This window comes from Podarcis muralis, chromosome 13 (genome assembly GCF_964188315.1).
Source record: "Podarcis muralis chromosome 13, rPodMur119.hap1.1, whole genome shotgun sequence".
In the NCBI taxonomy this organism is placed as follows: Eukaryota; Metazoa; Chordata; class Lepidosauria; order Squamata; family Lacertidae; genus Podarcis; species Podarcis muralis.
The window spans coordinates 28955399-28969499 of NC_135667.1; the positions used below are offsets into that span (position 1 = coordinate 28955399).

Consider the following 14101-nt stretch of genomic DNA (forward strand, 5'->3'; position numbering starts at 1 on the left):
TTCCAGTTTCCATTTCACATTTTGCCTTGCAGATCCTTGTAAGACTGATATTCTTGTGATTTTATAGTCCCTGACACAGCGGCCATTCATGTCTACATTCTCAGCAAAACCACTTAGTAGATTGCTCCGAAGACTGTACTACTCGAGAGTAGAGTTGTGGGACAGTGTTTTTAAATACTTCATGTAAAAATTACAGCAACCTCACACTTTACATAGAAAACTGACACACTGAGGAGATGGCTAGGATAGGACCTTGAGATCCTTGTTTTCTTCCTACACAGGCTTTTGTTAATTCCATTTGAAGTGGTGCAGTTCAAAAATACAGTACAAGTTTCTTTTTCTTATAATCAAATGCCATATAAATTTTTATGAAATAAATAAAAAAGTAGTACAGTTTATCACAGTTTCTTGAATTGAGTCCAGCAGTGCACCAGTTCCAACGCATTTTTTTAGAATCAGTACTGGAGTTTCAGAATTATTTAACTCCAGCGATGTTCTGAACCAGCTGCAGCACCTCATATAGTCTAGGCTGGCTGTTACAAGTGCAATGATCATTGCACCAAGGCCATCTCTGCCTAGAAGGGGCCATAATTAGTACGCCTAGCTGATGAAAGGTCGCTTTGTCCCATGTATGCAACTCAAGCATCTAAGGAGGGGGCTGGATGTAACAGAACACCCCCATCCCCAAGTTACAAACCTGCTCCTTAAGTGAGAGTGCAACTCAATCCAGAATGGGCAAAACATCAACTCCGCAATCCAATGAATCACCAACTATCAGCACCTTGGTTTTGGTTTGGATTGCATTTTGCCCTGGCTATCCATTAAAGAAATCCAGAAGTGATTTGGAGTCTTCCTGGTGCAAAACGAGGGGAGAGGGGGCAAGAGGGGGTCCACGGCAAACACCCTCTGGGGCGTACATTTTTAAACTAGGCCCACTTTGCAAATACTTTAGTAACTGACGAAAGAAACTCTGCAAAGAAACGCTAAAGGAAAAGTATTGTATATTCCATTTGTGTACCATTTGTATTTCTGTTGGCTTTTGTCTGCTAACCTCTACTCAGCCTACACTTATACAGGGTTGGAAGCCCTGCAGTGAAGAGGATGTTTTTATATATGAGAGTTTAAGTTCAACTCCTGGCAGCTGCATTTAATGGATCTCAAGTAGGTGAGCAAGGCTACCATGTGAGAGGTTCAGGAGGGCTGGATTCAGATCTGCTGCCTGTGTAAACATCATGATCTCTTTTTTCCAGTTTAGCAAGGGCTTTGTAAGTCTTTTAAAATCTCAAATTCTGTAAAGAACCCAGGATTCTGAAATAGCGACAAACCATGCCGTTTCTATTTTATTTTCTACCATATTGTGAAGCATATACTGATTCACTTGTGAAGGACTAGGAAAGAAGGTAAAGATACATGTCTGAAAAAGAAGGCAGGGATAAACTCGGAGAATGCTAGAATGCAAACAAGCCTCATCTCCTCTCAGAACTTCAGTTTAGCAAAACCTGCAACGTATATTCTGACAGCTTTCAGTCACCAATAGTAACTACATTTGTACATAACAATGAGGGCTAGAAACATGCCATTGCTGTGCTTCTGTCCTGAGCTTACAAAAGCTGCTGGTTGTATATCATACACAATGCTACAGTGAAGTTCCCGCAATCCCTCAGTATTCACTGATGCCTTCTATCAAGGGATATTAGGAAAGAAAGCGGTGCTCAGGATTTAGGTAAAGGTGGAGAGAGAAATGCTGGAATGCTACCTTGCTGATGGCCATCAGAACTGAAGAATAGGACACCATCTGTAAACAATACAGAGAGAGAGAGAGAGAGATGGTTACAAGCCAAAGATAACATTTAAACAAACCAATCCACAAACAAGCCTTGCCATTTCGACCGCCGAGGGGGGGCGACAAGGTCACTTAACAGGGACGCAGCTTGTTGCTCAAGCACTGGTCTGGCACAAATTTAAACAGACATTTTTAGGTGATGGCATATTTGCTTCACATCAACTTTACAGTGAGCAAGTAGAGAGGAGGAAGGAAGTTAAAAAGCAACTGAAAAGCTTCTCTCTGTGGCGAGGGGTCTTGCAAGCATCTTGTATGCACACAGCCAAGCACCTCTTGTAGTAAGAGGAAGAGAGAGGAAAGGCCATTTGTCATTTTCATCTTGGGAAAATTGCTATGTGGGAAAATGCACTGTCAGTATCAACTTGGCGTAAGGTGAACAAAATATCCCAAGATTCTCTTTCGGACCCACAGGTCCTTTAGTAGCAACTGCTTAGTAAACATTCACTTATTTTTCTTTCTAATTGGTCCAATGGCTTGTAACAACCCTTGAACTCCTAAACCAAAAATATAACATTTAAGACTAGACTGCCACAGAATTCTGCTTCTTCAGATGCACACGTTTTGCTTAAAAAACAAAAACAAATGTCTAGCACTTGTGGTTGCAAAGATGTGCCCGAAAGTGTGTGGGTAACTTATTTTGAAATTTCAGAATCCAGAAAAGGCTCTTAATAAGATTTCCAGTGGTTTGGGGTGGAGCTTCAATGCCCCTGCATTCCCTAAAGGTAAAGGTAAAGGTACCCCTGCCCGTACGGGCCAGTCTTGACAGACTCTGGGGTTGTGCGCCCATCTCACTTAAGAGGCCGGGGGCCAGCGCTGTCCGGAGACACTTCCGGGTCACGTGGCCATCGTGACAAAGCTGCATCTGGCGAGCCAGCGCAGCACACGGAAACGCCGTTTACCTTCCCGCCAGTAAGCGGTCCCTATTTATCTACTTGCACCTGGGGGTGCTTTCGAACTGCTAGGTTGGCAGGCGCTGGGACCGAGCAACGGGAGCGCACCCCGCCGCGGGGATTCGAACCGCCGACCTTTCGATCGGCAAGCCCTAGGCGCTGAGGCTTTTACCCACAGCGCCACCCGCGTCCCTCCTGCATTCCCTACAATTTAGCAAAACCAGAATAAATTATGCAAACGAGTAAGAACTACAGAATCATGCAAAATAAATAAATATTTGTTTATTTATTTCATAAAAATTATGCATTGTAAAAAAAAAAAGTGGTCAAGTACTTCAGAAAGGAAAAAAGCAGGAAAACTTTGTTGAGTTACTTAGGTCATGGTTCTGTCAAAAAAATCATTTTTTTTAAAAAAAACATACAGATTTCCTAACTAAATAATTCACCCATTAATGTGTTTACACACTCTGAAGATGAAAGGGTCTACGATGGGATTATTACCTGGGAACTAATGGCATACTTCAGATAGGATAGGAGCAGTGGGTTTGGCGATGGGCCAATCATGGCTTGCTCAAGAAGTGCTTCTGCAATTAAAAAAAAGAAGGAAAAAAAGGAAAGAAATTCAATCTGGGAAATGTATATACACTCTCATGAAGAATAAAGACTATTATGGCAAAGGCCTCTCACAAAACGTGGGGAGCTCTCAGGAATTGCAAGGATGCTATAATATTGCATTCTCTGGCAGCGGCGGCGGAGTGAATAATTCAAGGAAGAAAAGAGGCAGTTGGTGGCATTCTGGATAGGAAATGGACACCGTGGCCACACACTCTCCCCATGTGCAGAAATTGCTGCAGTCAATGCAATGACCTCTGCCTGACCTCTGCGGCCTCAGATGGAAAAGGACATGTACACAGACTCTTCTCAGACCTCACCTCTGCTCGCTGGCGGCAGAAGTGTATGCAGATGCTTTTTCCTAAGACTGAAGGTGGTATGGAGGGAAGGGGCTGTGGAGAATTGGCAGGCAAGATCTCTCAGCAGAATGAGCACCAACTGCTGGCATGCGCTTCCCAGTGGCAGCCTGCCAACATGCCAGATTTGGCAAGGCTGAAAGGGGCAGCATATGTCTTATCTGTTCAGTCAAGCTTTTGATTAACCATCTGAATAACTACAGGGGGGGGGGGTTTCCAAGTCAAACCCATTTTACTGTGTGCTCTTTAGCTATTACTTCCCGCTCCCTTTTCGAATCAGGCCCCCAAAAAGGCCACAATCCCCCGTTGCATGGTTGGCCCTCTTTGCCTACCGGTGTATAAAAGACACACCCCTCCCATCAGTGCCGGATTCACATACAGTGGTGCCTCGCAAGACAAAATTAATCCGTTCCGCGAGTCTCTTCGTCTTGCGGTTTTTTCATCTTGCGAAGCACAGCTATTAGCGGCTTAGCGGCTATTAGCGGTTTAGCGACTATTAACTGCTTAGCGGCTTTAAGAAAAAGGAAACAAACTCGCAAGAACTCGCAAGACATTTCGTCTTGCGAAGCAAGCCCATAGGGAAATTCGTCTTGCGGAACAACTCAAAAAATGGAAAACCCTTTCGTCTAGCGAGTTTTTCGCCTTGCGAGGCATTCGTCTTGCGGGGCACCACTGTATAAGCTAAACAAGAACTTTGAATTTTATTGTTATTCATGTTTTTATACTGTATTTTATGCTGCTTCTACAATTAAGTGTTTTAAATTTGTTGTTAGCCACCCTGAGCCCAGTTTTCTGAACCGGGAAGGGTGGGGTATAAATAATAAATTTATTTATTTATTTATTTATTTATTTATTTATTATTATTATTATTATTATTATTATTATTATTATTATTATTATTATTATTATTATTATTATTGGACCCCACTCTCTTGGGGGCCCAAATTTTTTTAAAAGGAAAAAAACCCAGGATGTTCATTTCAAAAATATAAGATAAAAAATAAAATAAAACCTACATACAGCAACAGTGTTTTGTGTTGTGTATGGACCTATTAGTTCCACAAATTACCATATAGCATATATTCAACACAAAAAACAGTGACAATTTGTTGTTGACAAAGGACAGCTGGACATATAGAGCGCCCCATTACCTTCAGTAGCTTAGGGCCTCATCAAACCTAAATCCGGCCCTGCCTCCCATCAACATCCACAGTGTACTCAAAAGGTCGCCAACCACAACTAGAAAGAGACTACGCCAAAGGCAAACTAACAATTCAGGCGATGCACACCTTCACAGTGAACAACACCCCTATCAACAATTTAGGCCCAGCGGGGGACTACCCCAAACAGCAATCTCAGCCATTAAGTTGTTCCAGTGTTAGCAGTTGCTAGGCCTAACCAGTGGTGCTGCATCCTATGTCTAATGCTATTGGTTACAATGCGTCATTTCTCAGTTATCTGTATTCTGGAGTTGCCCGTAGCAACAGCTACAGCCACCACAGGTGTGCCCTTTTAAGGCTGACCAGCCCACTCAAGGCTCAGTTCACTACAGTCCTTCCTAAGGTACCCTTCACAGTGTCGCCTTAGCAACCGCTAGGCCTGCTCACAGTTCCATCTACCCAAAGCAGTTCACAACATGAGGACTTCCCTCCAATGGGCATATCCATCTCCTATGACCTTTGGAGCGTTATCAATGTCAACACAGTGATTATTCCTCCTCCAACTACTACAGCTACTCACAAAGGCACCCATCTTTACAGTCCATCCATGGCCTTCGTGTGGAGGAGAGTTTCCACAGCTTATGCAGACATAAAGTTATCACGTCCAAACAAAGAACCCAAATCTTCTGTGGTTCAGCTGGAAAACTCCAGAAGTCACGCAGGAGTATTAATGATGATCACTGCAGTTTATAGTTCATCATTAATCCACATGGTATGTTACAAAATTAAACAAAACAGATCCCAGCCGTAAAAGCTATGCAGCCTTTAAAAAAAAAAAGTGCTGTGCAAATTTAATTCCAAAGCTTGTACCGTACAAGAAAAGATAACTAAAATGACCATAAAAGTGTCATCTGGGTTTTGAAAAGAAAAGAAATTATTAAAACAGAAGAGGAATGCAAGCAACAGCCAAAAGACAAGGAAGCCCAGAAAACTACAGGGAAGTGGTAACACAAAATTCAGTAATATAGAAGAATTCCAACTCTCTCTCTCTCTCTCTCTCTCTCTCTCACACACACACACACACACAAATATATATATATATATATATATATATATATATATATATATATATATATATATATGCAGGTTTTGGTGTCTTCGGGTATCTTCCCGTGTAAAAGTTGGGGTGTCTAGGCGACGTTTCGACGAGGTCTCACTCGTCATCTTCAGGCTGGTGCTTTCGGCTTCTTGTTACTGGAACAGAGCAGGATCTCAGTGTTTGAGTTCCTATAAATACTGTTGAGGAGGTATGGGCCTCCAATGTTCTGGGCAGAGAGGAAGTTCCCAGGCTAGTGTGCCTTTTCTTCTTTTGTTCCTTAATTGCTTGAGGGATATCTTGAGTGATTTCTTGAGTGATATCCTGAGTACCACTTAGGTGGGTCATTAGGTGTGGATTAGTTGCTAAAGCCTTTGTGTCTTGACCTCTTGAACTTTGTGAAGAGTTTTTCTGAGAAGATGGGTGTACTGCATTTAGTTGTGCTCTGGCTTGGCTTCGTGTATAGGGGCGAGCTGTGGTTTTGTGGCCTGTGCCAGCCAGATCTGTGTAGGGATTGCAGGGGGGTGCAGCATCCGGAGGTGCCACCATGGTTTGGCTACTGGATGGTGTCTGTAATTTATCTGTGGAGAGGGTCTGGGTTTGGGTCTGGTGTGGTTGATTGGTGATGGCGTTCTGTGTGCCTCTGGATCTGGTGTCAGTTTTTGTGGGGAGGGCTAATTTCCAGATGTCTGGCAAGCGGGATGTGTCGTCACGCTTGTTCATGTTGTGAGGGTGTTTCTCTATCTCGATGGCTTCCATGATTATTCTCTTGTGGTGATGTTCCATGTTAGAGAGCAATTTGGAATCTGCCCTTCCCGCTGCCCCCCGACTTGGCTGGAAGGCTGGCGGGGGGAGAAGCCTGCTCCTCCCCATCGCCAGCCCCGCAAACTCGGGGGACAGCGGGAGAGGCGCAGCTCGCCCTTCCCGCTGCCCCCCGACTTGGCTGGAAGGCTGGCGGGGGGAGAAGCCTGCTCCTCCCCATCGCCAGCCCCGCAAACTCGGGGGACAGCGGGAGAGGCGCAGCGCGCCATCCCGCTGTCCCCCGACTTGGCTGGAAGGCTGGCGGGGGGAGAAGCCTGCTCCTTCCCGTCGCCAGCCCCGCAAACTCGGGGGACAGCGGGAGAGGCGCAGCGCGCCATCCCGCTGTCCCCCGACTTGGCTGGAAGGCTGGCGGGGGGAGAAGCCTGCTCCTTCCCGTCGCCAGCCCCGCAAACTCGGGGGACAGCGGGAGAGGCGCAGCGCGCCATCCCGCTGTCCCCCGACTTGGCTGGAAGGCTGGCGGGGGGAGAAGCCTGCTCCTTCCCGTCGCCAGCCCCGCAAACTCGGGGGACAGCGGGAGAGGCGCAGCGCGCCATCCCGCTGTCCCCCGACTTGGCTGGAAGGCTGGCGGGGGGAGAAGCCTGCTCCTTCCCGTCGCCAGCCCCGCAAACTCGGGGGACAGCGGGAGAGGCGCAGCGCGCCATCCCGCTGTCCCCCGACTTGGCTGGAAGGCTGGCGGGGGGAGAAGCCTGCTCCTTCCCGTCGCCAGCCCCGCAAACTCGGGGGACAGCGGGAGAGGCGCAGCGCGCCATCCCGCTGTCCGGCGACTTGGCTGGAAGGCTGGCGGGGGGAGAAGCCTGCTCCTTCCCGTCGCCAGCCCCGCAAACTCGGGGGACAGCGGGAGAGGCGCAGCGCGCCATCCCGCTGTCCCCCGACTTGGCTGGAAGGCTGGCGGGGGGAGAAGCCTGCTCCTTCCCGTCGCCAGCCCCGCAAACTCGGGGGACAGCGGGAGAGGCGCAGCGCGCCATCCCGCTGTCCCCCGACTTGGCTGGAAGGCTGGCGGGGGGAGAAGCCTGCTCCTCCCCGTCGCCAGCCCCGCAAACTCGGGGGACAGCGGGAGAGGCGCAGCGCGCACTTGCCGCTGCCCCCCGACTTGGCTGGAAGGCTGGCGGGGGGAGAAGCCTGCTCCTCCCCATCGCCAGCCTTGCAAACTCGGGGGACAGCGGGAGAGGCGCAGCGCGCCATCCCGCTGTCTCCCGACATGGTTTGGAGGCTGGCGGAGGGCTTCCTCCTCCCCCAGCCCCGCAAGCTCCCAGAGCGATGCCAAAGCTGCGCGCAGCTTCGGCATGGCTCTGGGTCCCGTTCTGGGGGAGGGGGAAGCTCGGGCTTCCCCCGCCCCAGCCCCACGCCTGGCGGTGGGGGAATAAATTTTTTCCCCTTTATTCCCCCCCCCCCCGCCAATTTTTCCCACAGCACACCAGGCAAAGTCTCGCGGCACAGTAGTGTGCCGCGGAACACCGGTTGGGAAACACTGATCTAAACCCAGGCCTGTGGTTTTCTTTTTCATTTACTGTATTAAATTTCTATTCTATTCCCGGTGGAGCACAGGGTGGTACATATCAAAACAGAAAAACAATTTAAAGCATCTGAAAGCAAACAAACTACACACACCCCTTCTTACTCATGTGCAAGTAGCATAGCATAAGAGGGAAGAGATGATACATTTGGAAAAGCCGTAAGTCTCGAATATTAATTTTTTATCCATTTCATAATTTGTAGCTGTCAACTTGCTAAAGTTCTTTAGGCAGCACCCAAACTACAGAAAATATATTTCTTTTCAGGAGGAGAAAGGTAGTTACTCCAAACCTGCAGCACCACCTGCATCATCTCTAACATCATGCAACTGATGGATCTCCCTGTAGCGACTAAACTTAATACAATGCAGCGCTATAAAGAACTACTGGTTTTCCCAGTAGTGATGTATGAAAGTGAGAGCTGGACCTTAAAGAAGGCTGATCGCCGAAGAATTGATGCTTTTGAATTATGGTGCTGGAGGAGACTCTTGAGAGCCCCGTGGACTGCAAGAAGATCAAACATATCTATTCTTAAGGAAATCAGCCCTGAGTGCTCACTGGAAGGACAGATCCTGAAGCTGAGGCTCCAATACTTTGGCCACCTCATGAGAAGAGAAGACACCCTGGAAAAGACCCTGATGTTGGGAAAGATTGAGGGCACAAGGAGAAGGGGACGACAGAGGACAAGATGGTTAGACAACGTTCTCGAAGCTACAAACATGAGTCTGACCAAACTGCGGGAGGCAGTAGAAGATAGGAGTGCCTGGCGTGCTCTGGTCCATGGGGTCACGAAGAGTCGGACACGACTAAACGACTAAACAGCAACAACATAAAGAACTAGAAACCACCGCAGTGGCTGGAGCATTTTCAGTCAAGTGCTAATATCTATGCTGTCAAAACAGTAGGCAACTGCAGTTTATTGCTTATAGGTCACAAAGTTAACTTTAGGAAAAACAAACTCAACACTTATGATTTGTACGAACTTTGAACCAGACCTGCTAAATTCAGGATGTCCCATGTAGTCCCCCGGGGAAAGAACTTTTTCATGTTTATGGCCCACTGGTAATCACTCCACCGCTCCTTCCAAGCCTGGAGGATGGCCTGTTTGAGGTTGACCACTTTCATCATCTTCCTGTCCTAAAGGAAACAGAAAAACATGACACAGCAACTCTGCCATATATCCCTGTTGAGTTTCCAGCACTCCAGTTATTATTAAACAACCCTATAACATTTTCCAGTGTGCACAGAGTAACCCCTACATCCTTTAGGCTAAGAAAACCCTTTCTCGGTGCCTTCCATGTACTTCCTGTACACAAAGATTTGAACCTGTGTTTCCCAAGCCCATACTCTTATCCCTCCCACCTCCTATATGCCATATACAGGCCCCATTTTGCTTAGACATTTGGCTTATGACAAGCTGTTTCCCTCAAAGAACAGTACTTGACATTCAAATGTGAGAGGCAGCCAAATCCTGTCCTCTATTTCCACTTCCAAAAAATACATTTGAAAAGCAGGTAGTGCCATACGGTGCTAGGTGAGTTAGGGAAGGAAGCATCGTTCATATAGCTTGTGCACATACCTAAGCATGTCCAGGTTTTAGATAGGTCGTTATTCTACAGGAGCACCTCTGACCAGCCCACTGGTTTTAAACAATGCAATCCTATACATGTTTTTAATCAGGATGTAAGTCCCTCTGTGTTCAAAAGAACCAATTCTCTAATTATGTTTATGACTGCAGCCTGAGTGACTATGTCAGGGACCCCATTTAATTACTGATGACCAAAGGCATAAATTCCTTTGCTTAAAATATAGCGCGATTTTGCAATTTAATGTTGCAAATGATCAAAAACAAGTCTCTGAACCTTGCTTCAAATGTTGCATGCCTATACAAATGCAGCAAATATGAAATGGCACTGGTAGGTCTTGCAAATTGGGTGGTAGAAAAAGTTGGAAACCTGAATTCCTGGTTTATACTCCCAGGCCTAGGGAGGAAATCATTTTCGCATGTCAAATTCGAATGCTTTTGTCTAAGAAACAGAAGGGCTGAGCTACAGAAAGCAGAAGATATTTGGTAAATCCCACCATTCTATCTGGTTTGTCTGACCCAGAACCAAAATTAAATGAATAAGATCAGCAGGACAGGTAGACCACATTTGCACATCACACTAATCCATCCCATTTGCTGCAGGTAGGAGACAGAAGGATCAGGTCTGCTGGATCAGGCCCAGATCAGGTCTCCCTACCCCTGTGGCATACATTCTGTTAAGCTCATCTCAAGAAGGATATGTAGCTGTAAAAGGTGCAGGAAGAGGCAACTCAAATGATCAAGTGGTTAGAGTACCTTTCCCAGGAGGAAGGAATAAATCACTTGGGTGGGGGTTTTTTTGGAAAGAAAGAAAATGAAGAGTGGACATGATGTGGAGAAAATGGCGACCCATTTTACTGGAACGTAGTCACACAACGAACTTGATTTGTAGATGATTCTTGTCAGACTTAAGTCCTTCATCACCACAATGTATAATTTATTTATTCTCGCTGCCACAAGATGTGGTGATAGTTTTTAAAAGGGATTAGACAAATTTAAGGAAGAAAAAATATATGAATGCCTATTAGTCTTGATGCCTATATGGAGCTTCCATATTCTTGTTGTAAACCACTGAAATCCAGTTGGAAGGTGGTAACAGCTGGGAAGGGCCACTATCTTCAAACCAAGCTTGTAGGCGTCCTAGAGGTGTCTATTGGCCACTGTGGGAAAGCAGATGCTGAATTAGATGGACCTTTCATCTGATCCAGCAGGCCTCTTCTTACGCCTCTTTTGGGAAAATCCCAGTTTACTAGTAAACCAGCAGAGCTGGCTGGTCCTATGTTTACAAGACCAAGAGAACAAGGACACCTATGCAGAGATTCTCACACACAGAACAGGTGAGAAGCAGGCATTCACGCCAGCATCCAATTGGCATCCAATTTCGTTGCACTTGTGCAATGTTGCACTTGTGTAATGACAATAAAGAATCTATTCTATTCTATTCTATTCTTACATCTGCTCAGAAAAAAGGGCTTTTTCACAAGCCAGTATTTGCTGTTAAATATACATTCACAGAGCCATTACTAACCATCGCTCCTGAATCAGCATATGTTTATGAGACACGTTTTAGGCTGTAAGCTCCTCAGCGAAGAAACCTGCCCTCTTTAAAGCACAATGAACACTGGATGGTGCACTCTGAAGATACATATCATAGTCCCCACTTTACAGTTGTACTTGTAAAACATGTTGAGAATCCATTCCTGTGCATCATGCTTCTTTGGAAGTTCCACTGAGTCTAACCTTAGGCTACATTACAAAAAAAAAGGAGTAATCCATGAAGTGGTTGTTAACCAACACATGAGACAAGTAAAATGATATGAAATATCTTCATCTTACATTTGAATAACTACATCCAGCTACTCCTCATCTATTAGGGAGGTCTGAGAACCCAGGTCAAAGACACTAGTCCTTAAAAAAAAATCCTAGGAAAATAATGTAGACTAGAAAAGAGATTGGGAGAAGGCAGATCATAGTGAACCGCTAGCTAATTTATGTTGGACCACCTGGCACTTGCTAAGATTCTGAGTTATTTGGGTCTGTAACTTGAAGCGTCTGTAACCCAAGGTACCACTGTAAATAAATGATGCTGAACCTTGGTCTAAGCCAGCAAAACGCTTTTCATACTTTTCAGACGCTCTTGTTCAACAAGAACAAGTATTCAAGATCACACACCGTTTAGGCCTGATTTGGAGATCCTGAGTGTATACTCTTAGGTTGCAATGTTAAACATGCTTACCTGGGAGTAAATACCTTTAAATTCAGAGAGACTTTATTCCATATGCACACATATGGGATTCCCTGTTAAATTCTGAACACATCGGACCTGGTGCATTCATTCAACAAAGAGAGAGATCGCGAAAAGCTGAAGATAGTTTGCACCGGAATTAAAACAAAGGTGGGAGATTGGGGTGCCCGGGTTCTCTAACTAGCTCTGGCAAGGAGAACTGGTTGGCCAGAGCAGGATTTGGCCGCTAAAAGGGAAGAATGCGCTGCCAACACTTACCGATTTCCTTTCCTGTACAAAAGAAACACAATTGTCTTAGTTCCTGGGCTCCGCCATCTTTGCACCTAACAAAGAACCTTTCCCGGATTGGCTGGGATCCACCCCTAAGCCGCACGGGCTTCTGGGAAGTGTAGTTTTTAGGCTGCGAGACTGAGCACGCTTACAAAGGCGAAAAGGCTGTTGAACAGACCTTGTTAATGGGTTTACTTTAGCGTGATTATTTAGGAGCCTGGGCTATAATTTCCGTATAATCTGTAAATCAACACTGCATAGCAACAAATGAGGACGAGTGGATTTTCAGTTATGTTTTCCCTCTTAATATCAGGATTTTTTTCTTTTATTTAATGTCTTTCATTAGCCAGTTGAAACTTACGAGCTGAAGTGCAAATGCTATAAAAGCTACACCTGCTGAATTTCTGGTTGTTATCATGAGCATGTAATCCTCTACATGAGAGAGTGCTGCCAGGGAGGCAGGCGTTGTTTGCCTCAAGTCTCTGGGAAGTGAAGCCTCCATTTAACTATTATGACTAATAGCCATTGACAGAACAGTTCAAGTCTACAGGTTGATAAGCAGGCATTGGAAGTTGATCAAGCTTATCTCTGTTGCCATCAAGCCGACTGAAAAAAAGTATAGGCTGCTTTTTCCTGGTCAGTTGGCAACCTGAGAAGCTCCTGTACACCACTTTGGGTTCTAGGATAGAATAAAGGCAGGATATAAATGCAAAACAGCAACAGCGCACATTAAAAAATTTTAATGGTCATATTTATGAATATGTATTTTAATATTTGGTTGGAAGCCGCCCAGAGTGGCTGGGGAAGCCCAGTCAGATGGGCAGGGTATAAATAATAATTTATTATTATTATTATTATTATTATTATTATTATTATTATTATTATTATTATGTCCAATAGTATATTTCATTCAAAAATAACTTGCTACAATGATCTGAGAGAGGCACTGTACTATTAGAATAGTACTAATCTTTCTTCCCCTAAAAGTACGACAGAACCATACATTCAGCCGAACAGAATACGCCATAATTTTTGACACAGAGGCGGCTGATCGCAAGGTGGCAAAGCATTGGCTGCAAATATAATTAATAAATTGTTTATATGGAGTCATCCATTGAAAGAATGAGTGGACAGATCACTGCCCCAGGAGGTCTACAATCTAGAAAATAACCCAAAGGAGACAAAAGAGGAAGGGTGGGTGGGAAATGGAGGTAGGGGGATTAAGGGAAAGAATATGCAATTACTGTGGTTGCATGCACTTAGACTTAGCTGTAGTAGGATGTGGGGACTAGGTCTAGGGGTTTGCATCAAGGAAGCCACAGGAAAATGAAACATGCAGAGGAGAAATTAATCATGGCAGGGCAGGCAGCTTCTCTTTACTAACACCTAATACTTTTTATTTGTGTTTGCATTTTCAATTGGTAATATTAAGCAACTCATCAAAACATCCAGCATGCATCGAAAACAAATTGCAGTTTTAGGCTGTGTACACACTATACTTTCAAAGCACATTCTTTCCTTCAAAGAATTATGGACAGTGCAGTTTATCCTTCACAGTTCCCAGCAAAGCCTTATAATGAGAACCTTCTCCTCCATCCAGCAATCTGATTCAAAGAGCACCTCTCTTCTTTCCTACCTTCCAAGAAAGCCACATTTTCCCCATCCCAGGTATCACAACTTCTGACTATTGCAGCATCCGTTTCTGTCACAT

At 45.3% G+C, this 14101-nt stretch overlaps 1 protein-coding gene across 8 annotated transcripts in view; it reads right to left on the reverse strand.

The window, feature by feature from the left end:
* The window catches only part of MED24 (mediator complex subunit 24), a 53211-nt gene extending 40740 nt beyond the window's left edge, over window positions 1-12471 (reverse strand). For 7 of the 8 annotated variants that reach the window (XM_077917289.1, XM_028701527.2, XM_077917287.1 and 4 more), the window contains exons 1-4: window positions 12379-12471; window positions 9286-9427; window positions 3235-3317; window positions 1757-1795 (exon numbers count right to left, since the gene is read on the reverse strand). In XM_077917289.1, coding sequence (XP_077773415.1) covers window positions 1757-1795; window positions 3235-3317; window positions 9286-9418 — 255 coding nt within the window. In that variant the 5' untranslated portion in view covers window positions 9419-9427; window positions 12379-12471. The remainder of the gene's footprint in view (window positions 1-1756; window positions 1796-3234; window positions 3318-9285; window positions 9428-12378) is intronic. The other variant, XM_077917283.1, reaches the window with a different exon arrangement.
* Window positions 12472-14101: the final 1630 nt, after the last annotated feature.